General features: G+C 41.0%; 2 protein-coding genes across 4 annotated transcripts in view; one reads left to right on the top strand and one right to left on the bottom strand.

Moving 5' to 3' along the window:
- Positions 1-488: 488 nt before the first annotated feature.
- Positions 489-11,175, bottom strand: POLR3F (RNA polymerase III subunit F). 3 transcript variants are annotated; one of them, XM_027664543.1, is made up of 9 exons: positions 11,125-11,175; positions 10,192-10,309; positions 8,024-8,091; positions 6,277-6,344; positions 5,388-5,500; positions 3,463-3,606; positions 2,615-2,722; positions 1,704-1,895; positions 489-1,140 (listed from the first exon to the last, which is right to left on the bottom strand). In XM_027664543.1, the coding sequence occupies exons 2-9, from the start codon at positions 10,246-10,248 to the stop codon at positions 1,063-1,065; spliced, it is 828 nt and encodes a 275-aa protein (XP_027520344.1). In that variant the 5' UTR covers positions 10,249-10,309; positions 11,125-11,175; the 3' UTR covers positions 489-1,062. The 3 variants fall into 3 exon arrangements, with proteins under 3 accessions (XP_027520344.1, XP_027520342.1, XP_027520343.1); XM_027664541.1 differs by having other exon boundaries at positions 11,084-11,168; XM_027664542.1 differs by lacking the exon at positions 11,125-11,175 and adding an exon at positions 11,029-11,109.
- A 39-nt stretch (positions 11,176-11,214) lies between these two features.
- DZANK1 (double zinc ribbon and ankyrin repeat domains 1) overlaps positions 11,215-15,946 on the top strand; it is a 28,302-nt gene continuing 23,570 nt past the window's right edge. The window contains exons 1-7 of the mRNA XM_027664537.1: positions 11,215-11,262; positions 11,932-12,056; positions 12,711-12,864; positions 13,898-14,015; positions 14,346-14,442; positions 15,192-15,304; positions 15,847-15,932. Coding sequence (XP_027520338.1) covers positions 11,948-12,056; positions 12,711-12,864; positions 13,898-14,015; positions 14,346-14,442; positions 15,192-15,304; positions 15,847-15,932 — 677 coding nt within the window. The 5' untranslated portion in view covers positions 11,215-11,262; positions 11,932-11,947. The remainder of the gene's footprint in view (positions 11,263-11,931; positions 12,057-12,710; positions 12,865-13,897; positions 14,016-14,345; positions 14,443-15,191; positions 15,305-15,846; positions 15,933-15,946) is intronic.

The following is a 15,946-nucleotide window of genomic DNA, read 5'->3' as shown; positions in this document are numbered from 1 at the left end:
AGAAAACGACTGAGAGAGAGACCGACTTATCTAAAGCGAGGTATTCTGCCTTCGGGACTGCCTGTGGGAAAAAGGACTCCACTGCTGGCTGTGAAGCCATCGGCTGCTGGCTGCCGTGGGCACACAAGGCTACGAGCAGCTGTTGAACTGCCGGGACCGGTCTTTCCTTCCCCCACCTTTCCTCCCCCCCACCGGGTTGCCACGGGTTTCTCTCCCCCCACCTGGGGAACTGGGACTTTGTATTGTTTCTTCTGAAAGTTTTTGATTGCACCATTTGTTGTTTATTCAGCTTTTGTTAATAAAAAGCTGTTCTTCTCCTTTTCCACACTTCCACCTGAAGTTTCTTGATTTCCAAGCTGTAATCTTGTTAAACTACGACAGTATCCATGTATGTGATGCAGCTGCAGAACACACTACTAGAAATTTGATTAGGAATAAATGCAACAGATGCAGCACCAGGCATCAATACAGGAAATAAAGCAAAGATATACATCAGAAAAGTCAGAGTTTTAATGATAAATTAACAGGTAAGAAAGATAATAAAGAATCCATGAGTTCTGTTTGACATATCTTTTCCACATCAGATTCTTAGTCTTCAGTTAGATGGAAGCTATCATGGGAAAAAAGTGTGAGCTTTAGCACTTTAGCATCCACCAGCAGTATCAGTCTGAAAGCAAAGTTTGGGATCTCATTCTTGGTACCACTTGTTAGCAAGTTTTTCTGATCAGCTAATGGCTTCTTTTCTCTCATTCAGAATAAGCATCTGTGGAGCACCCAACACAATCTTCAGAAGTGATGTATCACCACTCAGATGTTCTGTGGCACTTTTCAAGCCACACAACCAACTTTTTGTATGAGAATGGCTTTACATTTCCACTTCAGCTTTGATCTTCAGTCCACTCACAGGACAGCTCACACAACAGATACATTACTGGTTTATATATCATTAAAACAAAGTTGCCCATGTCCTGACATTCCTTACAAATTTACAAGTCCACTTTCAAAAAAAGCAAGCTGCTTTGTCACTTTGGCTGTGAATCAAGTTTACAGTTTTCTTTCACTTTAAAACTCCAACCACTCTGTCATATAAATACAGTTTGATGGAGAAATCTCACCACCTTCATGACAATCATCAAAAACCTGCAAAGGAAAGCCCTGTGTCAGCAGAGTAATTACTTTGTTAGATAGTGCTCACATGTTTTCTGCTTCTTCCCCAGTAGGAAAGCATTAGTCTAACACAGGCCAAAATCTAGCCAGCTCTGAGGAAGAAGAGCAAAACAGATCCCCCCATAGTAAATGCTGCAAACAGACACGCTGGCAAGTTTTACCTACCTACCAGTTTACAGTCCAGGGCAGAGAGACCAAAAGCTGGACAGAAATAAGCTAGCTTGTTAAAAACATTGGCACACTTGGGATCAGAAATATAATTTGGAACAGGCTACATTTGACAGCATTCTTTCACATACTGTTCAGTAAAGAGACTGGACGTAAGTAGGAAATACCCTGGTAGACCAGGTGCTTTAGACCAACTAAAGAACCTTCCTCTTACACCATAGCTAAGGCATCACGGGCAACTCTTAAGCACAGCTGGCTTAGAAAACCATGAGGCTCGCTCATGGGCAGAACCTTGCAATGGCCATTTGCAGGACTATATTCAAGATCTGCATGCACACATCTAACCATACACAGAATTAGCTACTCACAGGGCAGAGTCCACAGGGTGTCCTGACTAATCCAGTGGGTTGTATGAGAGAACTAACGGCTCTGTACAACTTCATCTGTCCATCCACACTGCCTACTGTCCCTTCTTTTGCAGCAATAATCGTCATCTCCACTTTTCCATCGTATATCAGAGTATTTAATATAGTTTCAATGTCTTCCATTGACAACTCTACCTAAGAAACAATATGTAAAAGAAATATTAGGAAAGATGGATGCCAGTAAGTCCTGCAAGGAGAAAATAAGCAAACACCATGAGTAACAAATCCTTAGAATTCTAACCGAGCTCAGAAAAAGGCACCATTCTTACTTGGGAACTTTATGGGATTGTGCAGATGCAAAAATAAAAGCAAATACTAATACTACCTCCTAACTACCAAGCACTTATGAATTGCACTAGCCTTGGTTTACCAAAAAGAACTTCACTATGCATCTGAAGTGACTACATCATCCTAGCATGATACAGTTCCAGTTTTGCAGGAAAATAATTGTGAAAGAAGAAATAGACAAGACTGCTGAAGATACACTTATTGATGGTGACCAATAATTGTGAAGGTTTTTTTCCCCCTCCTTTTCTTTTTCTCTCCCCTAAAACTCCTTGAAATGCACAGGTAAACTTCAGAGAAATGATAAAATATAAACAAGCTGAGACGATTAACAAGGACATGAATGCTAATTCTTTTATATATCTTTGAAAACCCAGATGTACAAGCTATCCTGGAATCCTGGTCATCAGTGATCCTCCCCAAAAAGCAATAAAGCTTCAAAGCTCACCTCCACTAAACTGTAGGGTTCTAAGGCACTTACAAGACCTTCACATAATCTGCAGTACCCAACTCCCATAGCAAGTCATGCACTGACAATTTGAACTGTAATAAGATTAATCTGTTCTGACCTTACTGATTCCCAGTTCACAGATGTATTTCCACACCTCATGCGACGAGGCGAATGAACTGTTTCGCTGTATCATGGGGTTCTGTTTGCTTTCTCGAGCTGCCTCTGCCTGAGAAAAAAAGCGAAGATTAGTTATAGTCAGTACTCACTGCCAAGAGCCTCCTTCATGGTTCAGTTTCAGGCAGACTAAAGTATAAAAGTTGATTTCTGGGACATGTTTAGCATTTAAAGCCATATCCTTAAGACTGATGTATATGAGACAATGCAGTGCACAACCAAATATAATTTTATACTAAATGACACAAAATGTACACTGCAATTTGATTAATATGAAGGAATATCAGCATTTGGCATTTTGTTGACAAAAAAAAAAAATTCTGCTGTACCTAGTGCCAGTTAAAACATATTTTAATGGAATAGACAAATGCTGCAAACTGCAGACATATTTAATGAACAGCAGGCTTCTCCTGCAGTTAGACTAGGGACAATTGTCTTCTAAGCAGAGCTAGCTGATTTGTCTTCTACCCTCTCAGAAATGAGGAGCTCTGCAGGAAACACAGTGACTTTTGCTAGATTTTTTGGTCCTGTGTACTTTGGTGCCTAGTTTGTCATTGGACGTCGGCGATAAAAGGCATCACTCCTTGGACAGGTTATAAGAATATCCATCATTAAAATGCAACACCATCACATGTGCTGTGACAAAAATAATAGTCCAGTACAGATTGCCAATCTAGCTGCAATAATGGCTAACACCTATGGAAAATTTAAGCCTTGTTTGGTACCAGTTTTATAAAGAAAATAATTACTTGCACAACACAAATGGAAGGTGGCTTGAATATTGACACTCACCTTACTCTGCAGAAATTTAAAACACTGCTGATTTAACACCTCCACAAATTCAGACTCAAAGTCTTGGTCGCTGTACCAAGCGCCACCAGTCACTGACCGGTCAGGTTGCAGATTATACAGCATATAGACCTTCTTCTTGGATGCCTGTTAGAGAAAAGGGTACAGCTCTCAACAGGTGAAAGTATTCCTTGACAAAGGAAAATCTGAGCAGATAATTCATTACTCCTATACGTCACGCACAGCAATTCAGCTGACTCAAGCTACCCTTAACATGTTTGACCCTCTGGTAAAAGAGAGATAAAGAGATTCCTAATCATTTTATAACATAGTGTTAGAGGAGAGAACCCTGCTAACAATACGGACACAATACAAACCTCACAGAAGATCTGAGTTTAATTTTACTCTATTGACTCTAATCCCTCTCTGCAGTCAAAGGAGAGCAGGAAAGTGTCCTTAAAAGACAGCAAAGACAAATGTAATGGAGAAGCTTTTGACTGTTTCTGCAGGATTGAACCCATGCACGGATGACAAGGATTTATGTGGTTAAACCCTGCAGCTAATGTTAGCCCTTGCAAGCCCACTCTTTCCTGCCACACCTAGACGAGGGGAATGGGAATGAATGCTGCTTCAGTCCTGAGAGTAGCAGTCAGTTAAAGGACAATGGTTATCCAAAAGTTGTCCAAAGAATTACTCAACAACTGAAGCAGTTTCAGCAGTGTCACATCCCCTGAATGATTAGATAAAGCCAGCATCCCTCAAAAGAACATGAAAAAGCTACTGCTTTTCTATGTCCAACTTCTCTATTTCAATCTGGTTTACCAGACCCCACAACAAAACAGAATCTCTGCTGAAAACTAGAAGAATGTCCAAAGAACAGGCTAACACAAACGATTTGTAAATAGGCAGGTAAGGGAGAACAGGATACTGCATAAGTATTGTAACAGTGTGATAAACACAGAAAAGGATAAGCCCTACTCTGGTACGTGGACTGTTTGCAATAGGAAAGTAGCTGGAACTTGAATAACTGCAACAAAGTAGAGGAACCAAGACTGAAACAGAATCAAATGTCTTGGAAATTGTTTGAAGTAAACAATACAAATCCAGTATGAACCAGATAACTGCAGGAAGTTTCAGGAGATCCAGAGGAACCTTGCAAAGCCACTTGCAGCTAGGTAACTATATCACTAGTGTGGCTGAGTTTGCTTCAATATCAGCAATACCTGATTGTGCAACAGCAACATTGGGACCAATTGAGAAAGAGTAATTATGGACAGGTTGCTTATTTGGGTGGAGACTGAGTGGAGAAAGGAGGAAAGAGTGGTAGAAAAGAGAGTTAACAAACACAAGAAGAGAATAAGGTGTAAAAGTCAGAACAAGAGAGGGCAGGATAAGCAGACAGCAGGACTGTGGATGCATACAGACAGCAAAGAAGCTGACCTGTGGACCCAAGCCCACTGGGATGCTGGGGGAAACCCAGCAGGCTCTGCCCTAGGTTTATGTCCTAAAGACCAGATATGGGAGTGCAGGGGAAAACAGTGACAGAACTGCAGATTAGCAACAAGCAGTGCAAGGAGGTTTGTGAAGGGTAGCAGAACTGTAATAACAGTTGTGTGCAACAAAGAACTGAGAGAACTAAAACTCCAATTTGATTGTAATGGTATATAATTAATAGTGGGGGAAGAGTGACAGAATTGTATATTAATAGTGATGTTTATTAATAGTATATTGGTTATTTAATAAAAATTATAGCCTCTCATATCTGTTGCACCTCAAACCTGCACACTAAAGGCAGAGTCAAACACTGGTGCACAGTGAAAGAGCTGCAGGTAGGATGAGGTTTCTCTGCTCCCAGTCCTCTCTTAAAAGCATACAAAAGAATGCAGCAAGTGTTTGAAATTGTTTTTAAAAAGTCACAAAATACTCACTGCCACAGATTTTACTGCTTTAATTAGTTTCTTGCTTTCCAAATTTTTCAGTATCTTGTTGATCTCCGTTAAAGGCAAATTACTTTTGTATCTAATGTCCCTGCTCCAAATACCTGTTTAAAAACAGAGAAATGAACAGAAAATAAATAGACAGAACCATTTGTTTCTGTACATACTCACAAACCAAAAGCCACAACACTTGCCTACCACAGGATGTATCCTTGATCCCTAACACTCCTAGCAGAAGGGAGGGAACTGACAGAGGGGATTTGGACAAAACAAACAAGTGAAAAAAGCAAGACATACATATCACAACCACCATACTGTCCTCTTGCCCTTTACCTCTCCTCCCAGAGCTCTTACAAGCGGACTTCATTCACTGCCAACATGAATGCACCACAGAAACGCTCTTACTGACTAGTACTTCTTTGTAACTAAGTAGTGTTTGCTTCAACAAAAATACGACAACTGGTTCTACCTTCTGACTCTCAACCACAGTGTGCAATGAACGCTAAGAAAGCTCTGTCATTAGCAGTGGTTTCTGCCAGCAGGACACCTGTTAAATCCTGGTTCTGCATTTTCTTTTAAGTAGGGAGTGTTCTGCAGATACTTTGGCTTGACAGTCCCACAGATAACTTGCAATTCTTATTCCAAGTCTTCTAAAAGAGCCCCTCCCAAAAATCAACCAGGACAGGTTATTTTAACAGAGAAACATGTCACCTTCTCTTTCGTTTTTAAAAAAGCAGATATATGGAACATTAGCTACAGATCTGGTATGGGGACTCAAAGTTTTATATTTGTATTGTATGGCAAGCATTTACAAATTTGGATAGGAATGGTTCCATAAGCAAACAGAGTTAGTACCATTCACAATCATAATTTAAACTACCTTTGTTGCCTGCATCTTCTATAATTTGGTAAACCAGCTTCTCTTGATTGTCAGAGCCTTTCATTTTACTGTAAAAAAAGACAGATATCAAGATTTTTGAAAGGTCCAAAATTTGAAAGAAAATGGAGATTTTTCTTAAAACTACAAACAAGTACTATAAAACCCAAAAAACAATGCACAAAAAAACCTCTACACAGTAAGCCAGCCATTGGCAAATATAATACATGACAGTAAACCTCTCTGGATCAAGTCAAGCTTGCCAGTGAGAAGCCACAGAAAAGAGAAAAGAGAAAGAAAAATGAAAGAATATGAAAGAAAAAAAGTGACTAAGCAGGTGTCCTAGTTAGAACAGCTGGGACCGATTCATCATTGGATGGGTGTAGCCCAAAAAAGTGTGTTTTATATCCCCCCCCACGCCTTTCCCCAAAAAGTGTTGTCAGGAGAGGCCCGCGGGGCCCCCCCCCCCCCCCCATGCTCTTGTCCTTATGCCCTTTTGTGGAATTCCCTGACTGAGCACCCTCACACCCTTTTATGGAATTCCCCGCTCTGAGGGAGGGACTAAGCATTGCTGCCTGAGCTGGAGAATATATAAACCTGGAGTTTCAGAACCTTTCCACCTCTCGTGGGATCCAGAGGAGGACTGCAGCTCAACGCTCTCAGCCGGACTGAGACCACCACCCTCAACTGGACTGCAATCACCACTTTGGCCGGACTGCAACAGCTCTCCCACCAGCAGGTTTTTTTTTCCCCTCTCCCTTTGCTTTGGACTCAGGGGGGGGCCCAGGGAGCACTGTTTTGTTTGTGCCCTGGGGTGCCAGGTTGTACATTTGGGTTTTGTGGGTTGAGACCAATTGCTTGTCTGTGTAGTCGTGCTTATTGTATTATTTTATTAAATTGTTATTCTGACTTGCAGTCTCTCTTTTGAGTTGAGTTCATTTCCCCTGCTGGTTAACTTTTAAACCAGTACAGCAGGAATCACTCAACTTGTCATAACAATGGGGAACCTGGGGTCACAAACTAACACAACTTCAGAAAGTCAAACACAGCACGAAACAGAATTTAAGATAATCTGTCTCTAGACAGAACATCTTCAGAAGGATAGTAGAATGCTCCTAACTCTAGAACATGCCTTTTCACTGGTCCAAGAAAGCATGAACTCAGCAATCCTTTTCTAAAGCATTTGAAAGAAAGGATGATACACCTGCACTAAGGATAATTTTGAAGCATATTTCCTTCCAGAAGTATGTCTAGGCATCTTTTACTCAGGTTTACATAGCCATCGCAAGACATGGTTTGGAGGTACATTTTAATAAATCAAAGAGCATGAGTTCAAGTGGCCTTCTGGGACAGCTGTGAATATCAGTGCTGATCCTGTAACACGAGCAGTGAGGAAGTTCACAGAACCCCAGTTAGCAGAAGGTTTGGTCAGGCTTCAGCTGGGTTTCACCTGAGCATATACATACATATGTCTGCAGAGATCACTTTGCTGTCATTTAGACCAGCAACTCTGCTAGGAAGTTAGAGCTATAGTCCCATGGCACCTTCTGCTCAGTAGAGAACACTACACCTAAAACAGATTTCAGGGTGAGCTCAGGGGAGTTAAGTGTACCCTCCTGAAACACGCACTTATGTTCTGTGACATCCATGTGACAGATTCCACATTACACTGCTGACTGACTTCTCAGCTATGCTGCATGAGTTGCAGAATTGTGTTCCAAATATATTTATCCAGCAAACACAAGCTTACCTCGCATTTTGAGAATCTTTGATTCTATACAGGAGACCTGCGTTGCTCCTGAGAAGGTCCAGCTGCCCCTAAGAGAGATGGGCACAACGCATTTACTTTTCTTCAAAGAGCTTGTTTCAGAAGGTGGCAAAGGATATTCTTAAATTCTAAAATAAAAAACTTATTTAATGTCAACTAAATAATAAAGAAAGAAAACTAACATTTCTAACCACTGGAAACAATAATAGCCTTGAGAATATTTTCTCCCTACAAGTACAATAATACTCTTGAGGATCTTTTTTTTCCTTGACATGTATCCACTTATCATCAGCTGTCAGAAATAACGAATAGTTCCTGACCCTTCCCACAACATCGATGCACTTCCTATTACTTCTCCTAACTTTCATATGGTAGGAGGGACATCAAGTTCTTGTGTACTTTACTCTCACTTTCCAACAAAACACTCATTTGCATGGCAATCCAAAAATCACAGTGGAGTTCTACTGTATAAGCTTTGCTACTGGAACTTGGAATTGTTCAAAGTTCTACTTTTTACTAAGTGGACATCACTGGAAAGCTGCCAACTAGGATGGGCAGTGACTCTCAGAAGCAAGTTAAGGGCATCTCTCACACACAGAAAAATTCTTCTGCTCTGGACACTTATGCCTAGGCCAGGAAAATCCTTATTTCCTATTTTCAAGAGGCAAGCAATTAGATAAGCCTAAGAGTGTAACCCTGTATAACAGCATTAATTAACATTTTCATTGCCAGCTGATCCTTTCCTACAGTTACAATCTTGTTTTTTAGAGATTTACGTTACCTGGCTGATTGAAGCTCACACTTCAGTGCTCTGCTACAGATGAGGTACTTGAAGATTAAATCAAAGTACCTGATGCTTATTAAGGCTGAGCTCTCACTGCCATTTACCCTCATGTCTGAAGTACTTTCTAGATCTTCCCACATACTCCCCACTTCTAAGCATCAATTTTAAACAAATTCCAAAGACTTAACTATCTTTGAAGCCTCATTAGGAAATCTGGACAGCCCTTTCAAAGTTATTGAACACACTTAGTAACACCTATAACAGAACTCATTTATAACAGAAAGACAAAAAAGAGAAAGATTACTTCCAGTGATACCTAGTATGGATCATAGGATCAAAGTTAAGAAGTTTCTTCAGCTAGTAAAAAAAACCAAACCCAGACAAAACAACAAAAGCCAACCACCACACCTTGCTCAGTTTGGATACTTTCCACTATCCTTCTTTCTAAGAAGCAAGTTGCCCTCTTTTTCAAAGTGCTCTCTGGACTGCACCACTCCGAGTGTTTTATTTCCTGACTCAACATGCTCAGGAAGCAGCTAGGTATGGAACCAAAAGGAACCTTGATCTTTTAAAGAGCCTGAACATTTAGCTGCTACTCAAGTTTACACTACACTGACCCAACAAGACTGAATAGCTACTCTCTATTCTTGAACACTTGGCCGGAGTAGCTGAATGTGATCCTTGCTCCTATCTTAGGGTGACTCCTGATACAGTAAAGAGAAATGCCCAGTGAGGCACAGGAAATTTACAGAAAATACAAAAAAATTCCTTGACATGTTTCACCTGCATGTTATCAGAGTAATCCACAACCGTGGGATTTTGTGAGGGGTTCAGAGAAGACATATAAGAGCATGGGCTAACATCCATCCTTTTCTCTCCAGCTAATTAATTCTTGATCATTAATAGGCCTTGTGGTTATCACCCGTGGCCATCTTTCCATCTGATGAACCCCTGCAACTATACTTACACCCAACTGTTACTCTAGACCATTGTAACACATTTTGCTTTACAAAGTAACACATAGTGAAAAGACCAAAAAACTCTAAACACATCAAAAAACCTAAATGTCGTACTTCTCAGTGGTAGCTTCCTCACCCAGTGATCCACATCGATATACACATCCATGTTAACTTTGTATTGCAGACTGGAAAGAGTCAGTTGAGGCACACCTTAATTAACTTTAGCAATCTTTAGTGCTTATGGCTACCAAAAGTAAACTATGGCAACTGTATATCATGGTAAATGCTGCTAAATCCAATGGGATCAATCTGCTAGCCCTGCCCAACATGCAAACTGTACGTACAGAGTATGTATGTACATGCTCTGGGTTGGCTGAGATAGAATGAGGAAGGTGAGATCCCCCTACCATGGAGAGCAGCCTGTTGATGGCCACAGCTCGCTGCTGGGCTTCCATGTGAGGCATGTCATTCTGGATCACCTGGTCTGTGATACCATGAGGGAATTGGTGGCACAGCTCAATAATCCTACAGGAGGAGAAAAGCAAGCTTAAAGTCATATTCTGTTGCACCTGAAACCAAATTCAAGTATTAGAGTCAGGATGGAAGAGAGTGACAAGAAAAACTCAGGGCAAAAGTATCCAGCGACTGTTTCTTGGTCATGTCTCTCGAGGGAACCCAGCATCTACTCCCTTGTGCTGACAAATACAAACCTGCCCCAGCTGCTGGACCAACTACCTCTGCTCTTGCTGACAACACTGAGCGTGGTGCTCTATTTTACTTTTGTGTTGTTTTCATTATTAACAACATGGATTTAAAGCTCCCTGTATGTTTTATTATACAAAAGGTTCCAATGGAAAGGAACTGGTGACTAGTCAGAGAAGGCAAATAGTGATGAAATACCTTTAAGAAAAAAACCAAAACAACTCCATCTAAAAAAACCACAATTCCCTTTTCCAAGACCAGAAAAAACCACCAGAGCAGCCAAAGGTGACCTGACCCCGTCCCCCACTGCCACCTAAGCATCTCTCAGCACGAAACTCTCAGTACCTCAAACAACTGCAACCCTCTCCTTCAGCACCTATTTCCTGACAACACTCAGGCCTCGAAACACAGCTCCCAGGCCTTGAAAAACACCCCTCAAGGCACCGGCACGCCCCACGCCTGTCTCCCCCACGCCAAAACAAGTCTCCCTGACCCCTTGCGGGCCTTCACACACCCCTACTGCGTCCTGCCTCTCCTCTCGCCCGGAAGCCTCTCCACCTGCTACGAGAGAGCCCCCCAGGGCCGCCCGCCCCGCACCTGCTCTCAATATCCATGGGGTCGGGCACCTCCGGCTTTACCTTCACCTCCGCCATGGCGCGGCCGACCTGGCGCGGCGAGATGACGTTTGAGACGGGCAACGGAGTGGGGCGCAATGGGAGCCGGGAGAGGCCGGCGCGCGGCGGCCCTGGAAACGGGACGGCGGCGGGGCCGGGCGGGTGAGCGGGGCCGGCACGGCGGGGAGGCAGCGGGGCTGGCATAGCAGGGATGGAGCGGGGCGGGGGACCAGGCTGGCCAGGAGGGGACGGAAAGCAGGGCATGGCCGCCCTGTGGCGGGAGCCGGGCGCGCTGGGGATGCCGCTGGGACCGTGTGTCTCCCGCCAGGGATGCGGTCCCAGGAAGCTGAAACAGAGCACAGCGTGTCTTGGTCCAGGTGTGCCAAGAGCAGGCGGGGCCTTGAGGGAAAAGCTATCAGCTCCCTCAGGTCAGGTAAAGATCTGATCCGCCCGTAGTTGGTGAGTGGATGTCAAGAGGATGGAGCCAGGCTCTTCTCGGTGGTGTACCACCTGAACATGAGGAAGAACAACTTTGCCCGTGCGGGTGATCGAGCACAGATTGCCCGGAGAGACTGGAGTCTCCCTCACAGTACTCATCTCAAGTTTTGTTCACAGTTCTGCAACAGGAGAATGAGTTGGAAGTAGGATGTTGCCCCTTTTCAGTGTGAAAATCATGCAAATGTTAATGACAAATAACAGTTTAAAGAATCCAATGTTCTCTCTTAAGAGAAAAAAACGAGGACAAGAGATCATGTTAAAAGACTGTATTTCTCAGTGCATTCTTCTGTTTAGGAAAATTATTATCTGCCTTTTTATTTTTCTATTTTAAAGATTGCTGTTGAGAAAAATGACAGCTGGCTCTGTCTCAGTTCCTCAGGTCATACCACTTCGAATCCCTCTTCCAGGGAAGGCTAAACATGAAATAGACACAAATACTCTCATAGAAATAAAATCAGGTACGAAAAAGAGTCTTGAGTCCATGTCAAACCTTTATTTCTGTGGTCATTTGAATTGTTTAGCCTCTATACTTTTCTTCACGTTTGATTATGATTTTTATGAGTGTGCATTTCATTAAGGAACTTACAAAATTAACCAACAGCTTTTGATGCACCAAATATACTTGCGTGTAATTTTATGCATTCAAGTAATATTACCAACATACAAGTTAAATGTGTTAGCAGTCTTAATTGCTTCCAAGGTCAAAGTTTTAAGCTGTTACATTTTGCTTTGACTGCAAAAACAGTGCTTGAAAATATCATGTGCCAGGCTCACCCCCAATGTTTTCCTTACGTGTTTTAAAATGTCACCTTTCACCATGGCAGAAAATATCTTTTCTGTCATTGGAATGGATAAGCTGCTGTAATGTTTTCATACAAAACCATTGCCCAGCTACTTTGATATAAGAAATGTTGCTCATAATGAAATTGTGTCTATTGAGTAACCGATATTTCATGGTAGAAAGAGTTTTGGTCCCAAACATTCAGTCATTTATGGAACCGCTCTATTTTGTTTAGGTGACAAAAATCAAGCACAGTAGTGAGTACTCTGGAGTGCAGAGCTTGTTTTTCCAAGGTTGAATACAGTTTGAATAATTACTTTCTCTGTTTCAGATACACCTGAAGTCTCTATTTATTACACTTTAGATGGAAGTAAACCAGAACTCATTAGGAAACCTGGCTATGGAGAGTGTAACACTTTTAAGTATAAGGGTCCTATCATATTACCAGTTGGGAAAATAGTGGTCAAGGCACTAGCAGTTACAAAGTAAGTAACTTATTTATTTTAGTCCTGTTTTGGCAAGGGACAGATATCTCAGTCATAGCTTGTAACCATGTTGTTTAAGGCACTCCATACCTTGCAAATGAGAAATGCCCCTTTCCACAACCAGTTTGCAATTGAAATAATCTTTAGGAATTGCATTGACATTGCATTCTCATAATACTATTTATCCACCAAGTGTTTGTGCGGTTGAATTATCTCTCTGATGTTTTATCTCCTGGGCTGTGGGTGTGGGCCAATGATCCATAGAGGCTGTGGGCGAGAAGCTAATATACTGTACTTAGAGCTCATCCTTTTGAGTGTGGTCATCAGAAACACCAGAGGAATCAGTATGGTGTTTTCTGGGGTCATCCAGTGTTTCAATGGATTTATAGAAGCTGGTCTTTCCAGGAACTTGCTTAGTTTCTCCCAAAGGAGTACAGAATGCCAAACCTCACAGCTTAAGTACAGTGTTGGGTAAGGTGAAAATACAATACATAGAAAGAAAACTGGATTTTGCTGCACAGCCACTGACTTTGTCCAAACTAACTTCATACTTAGAGACAGAGAGAGGACACATAAATTCTCTGTCTGGACTGTGTTGCTTTATCTTTTATTTCCAACAGAGCAGAAACTCCCACTCCTCTTGGAGATTTGTGCTTGCTGTTCCCTGTTGTTAGCACCTGCAGGTAGCCTTCATTTGTGTCTGCGCTGGAATATAACAACATTATATTCCCTGTGCAGGGACATGCAAAACCTAGGCCTATGTGTATTTTCTTTTTATCACTACCTAGATTAACACTTGTTTCCAGTATGTTTTTATCCTGAGTGGTTTGCACATTTACAGCAATTTCAATGTTACTGTTGTAATTTAACATGTATTAGCAAATTGAAGATTTTTTATTACCTAAGTATTGCCCAGGATTATACTTATCAACTGAAGTAGTAACTGGCAACCTTGGAAAAGATGTTCAGCCGGATGAGCCATGTTCATCAGTGGCTCGTTGCTGCACATGGGTTTGTGAACATTGATTTTCAGGGACTGCAGGAAGAGTACAGTCGTAACAAAGGTGTTTCTGGTAGAGTACAAGCAACCAAACATCCTTTTTTCTGTTGAAGATGATGACAAGAATTTTCTAAAAGATATAGCCGCACGGGTAAGTTTTAGCAATTGTAACCCCTTATGTGACTATAAAATATTATATGTATGTTAGAGATTAAACTGTCTATACTATTAATATATTTATTTTCTCTGTCTGCCCATCTTTGCTGCTTTGGTCCTTTTTGTAATATTAAAATTTAAAGGGGGCACTTTTTTTCCCCAGTGGTATTTTATGAACAATTCACATCAAATATTTTAAAAATACTTTTATAATAGATGTTTTTCAAATGCTTGCATTGAAAATAAATAGCTTAAATATGTAGCAAGAGAGGATTTGAGCAAAAGCAAAAATTTCGTCTGGAATTCAAATCGAATTGCCTTTTAGAATAAGGAAGGTGGAATGTTTACTACAAAATCAAGGAAGAATGGACTGAATGTGGAAATCAAGCCTGCCTGGGGTGAAACACCCCAAGACTTTCAAGGTACAGTATTACTTCATAAAACTGAGATAGTCTTCTGTTTTAGCAGAAAATAGTGTAACCTTTTCCTCTTGTATCAGATAGGTAATTTTAAAACCATCTCAGAGGACAAAACATCCTCTGCTCAACACTGCAAATAGAGAACAAAACTTACCTTCCATACATTTCATATTACTTCTTAAAAACTTATTAATTTCTCAGCAACATAACAAGACCCAAGTCTGTATTTCTCTTTGTGCCAAAAAATGCTGTTAAATTGGTGGGATTACAAATCCTTTACAGAGTTCTTTACTCTGTTTGCTTGCAGTAAGATTCCAAAATAAATACACAAAGCACAAATTAGAGTTTAAACCAGATTTTCGCAGTAGGTAAAGTCTGTTACTCTATGGCAGTGGCAATGGGACTGTTTAAGAGCAGGGAATTGTACTACTGTTTACTCGTTAATTTACTTTTAGGAGCTGGGGTTTTTCTGAGCATGAAGGAAGGAATAAAACTGTAAATAAAGAAAAATACAAAAGTAGGCTTTTTCAGAGAGACATGATGTTTCTTCTAGTTCAGTTTCCTGTAATTCCGTGCAGCTTATTTGAACCCAAAATCTGGATGTCGGATACATTTTTTAATATGCTAAAATTAATTTAGTACCTTTTCAGCATTGTCTTTCCAGTATGTAATATTCGTGTTAAGATATATATTAGCTGCATGAAGTGAATGACAGTGGAATAACAGAATTGTAATTTTAATCTTGGAAACAGAAAGAAAGACTTCTCATAGATCCCTGCAAGGACCACAGCTCCTTGCCAGTCATTTGGGAACAACAGAGTACAGAGAAGAATCTGTCTCAGCACCACCAACAGAATCATTACAGGTAAGCAAAGGGGTGCTGAAGAAAACTGTGTAAGACTGTCATCAGGACAGAGGTCTAAAAAAATGAAGATCTGTGATTTCTCAGATCTCTCAGCCTTTGTCTGTATTTTACAGTCCTGATTTAAATTTAATGGTAATGACATACTAGAATAGGAATGCCCAAAGCAGTTTACAGTTATCAGTATAGACAAAACCAGGCAAAGAAAATTAACATTCCTACTAATTCTTTTCTGATATGTTACTGAATGTGCAATTAGCAAATACCTACTGCTGTATGTTGTCAAGTTAATATTCGAAACTCAATATTCAGTAGTGCTGTCATGAAAGTAAATAGCAGGAGATTGATTTATTTTTATTGGAAGAAGCTCTGGGTCCTTAAGGCAGCTAATGGGGGAATCAAGTATAGTTGATGCTCCTTAAAGCAGTGCATTTCAGTGCACTGTTTCCTGTTGTTTCAAATAGCATCTTCAGCTGATTTTGCTACTTTTATATGCATTTTGCAAATATTTGCTTCTAAGGGCTAAAGAAGTAACTTCATTTCAGTTTGCAAGTTCTTCTGCAGTGACAAACCAGAAAAGCTTAGCAAGCACAGAAGTGTCAAGGATCCAGAGGGAAACAGATTTCCTTAAGTAAGTGACTTCTC

Source organism: Corapipo altera, unplaced genomic scaffold (assembly GCF_003945725.1).
Source record: "Corapipo altera isolate COAL_440 unplaced genomic scaffold, ASM394572v1 76, whole genome shotgun sequence".
Lineage (NCBI taxonomy): Eukaryota > Metazoa > Chordata > Aves > Passeriformes > Pipridae > Corapipo > Corapipo altera.
This window is presented reverse-complemented; position numbering and strand designations above follow the sequence as displayed.

Excerpts from the sequence above, each read along its gene's own strand:
- POLR3F (XM_027664541.1), bottom strand. The coding sequence starts at position 11,139 with ATGGCGGAGGTGAAGGTAAAGCCGGAGGTGCCCGACCCCATGGATATT. Across the intron at positions 8,092-10,191 it reads TCAACAGGCTGCTCTCCATG|GGGCAGCTGGACCTTCTCAG; the intron begins GTAGGGGGATCT and ends CATCTCTCTTAG. Across the intron at positions 6,345-8,023 it reads AAAGATTCTCAAAATGCGAG|TAAAATGAAAGGCTCTGACA; the intron begins GTAAGCTTGTGT and ends CTTTTTTTACAG.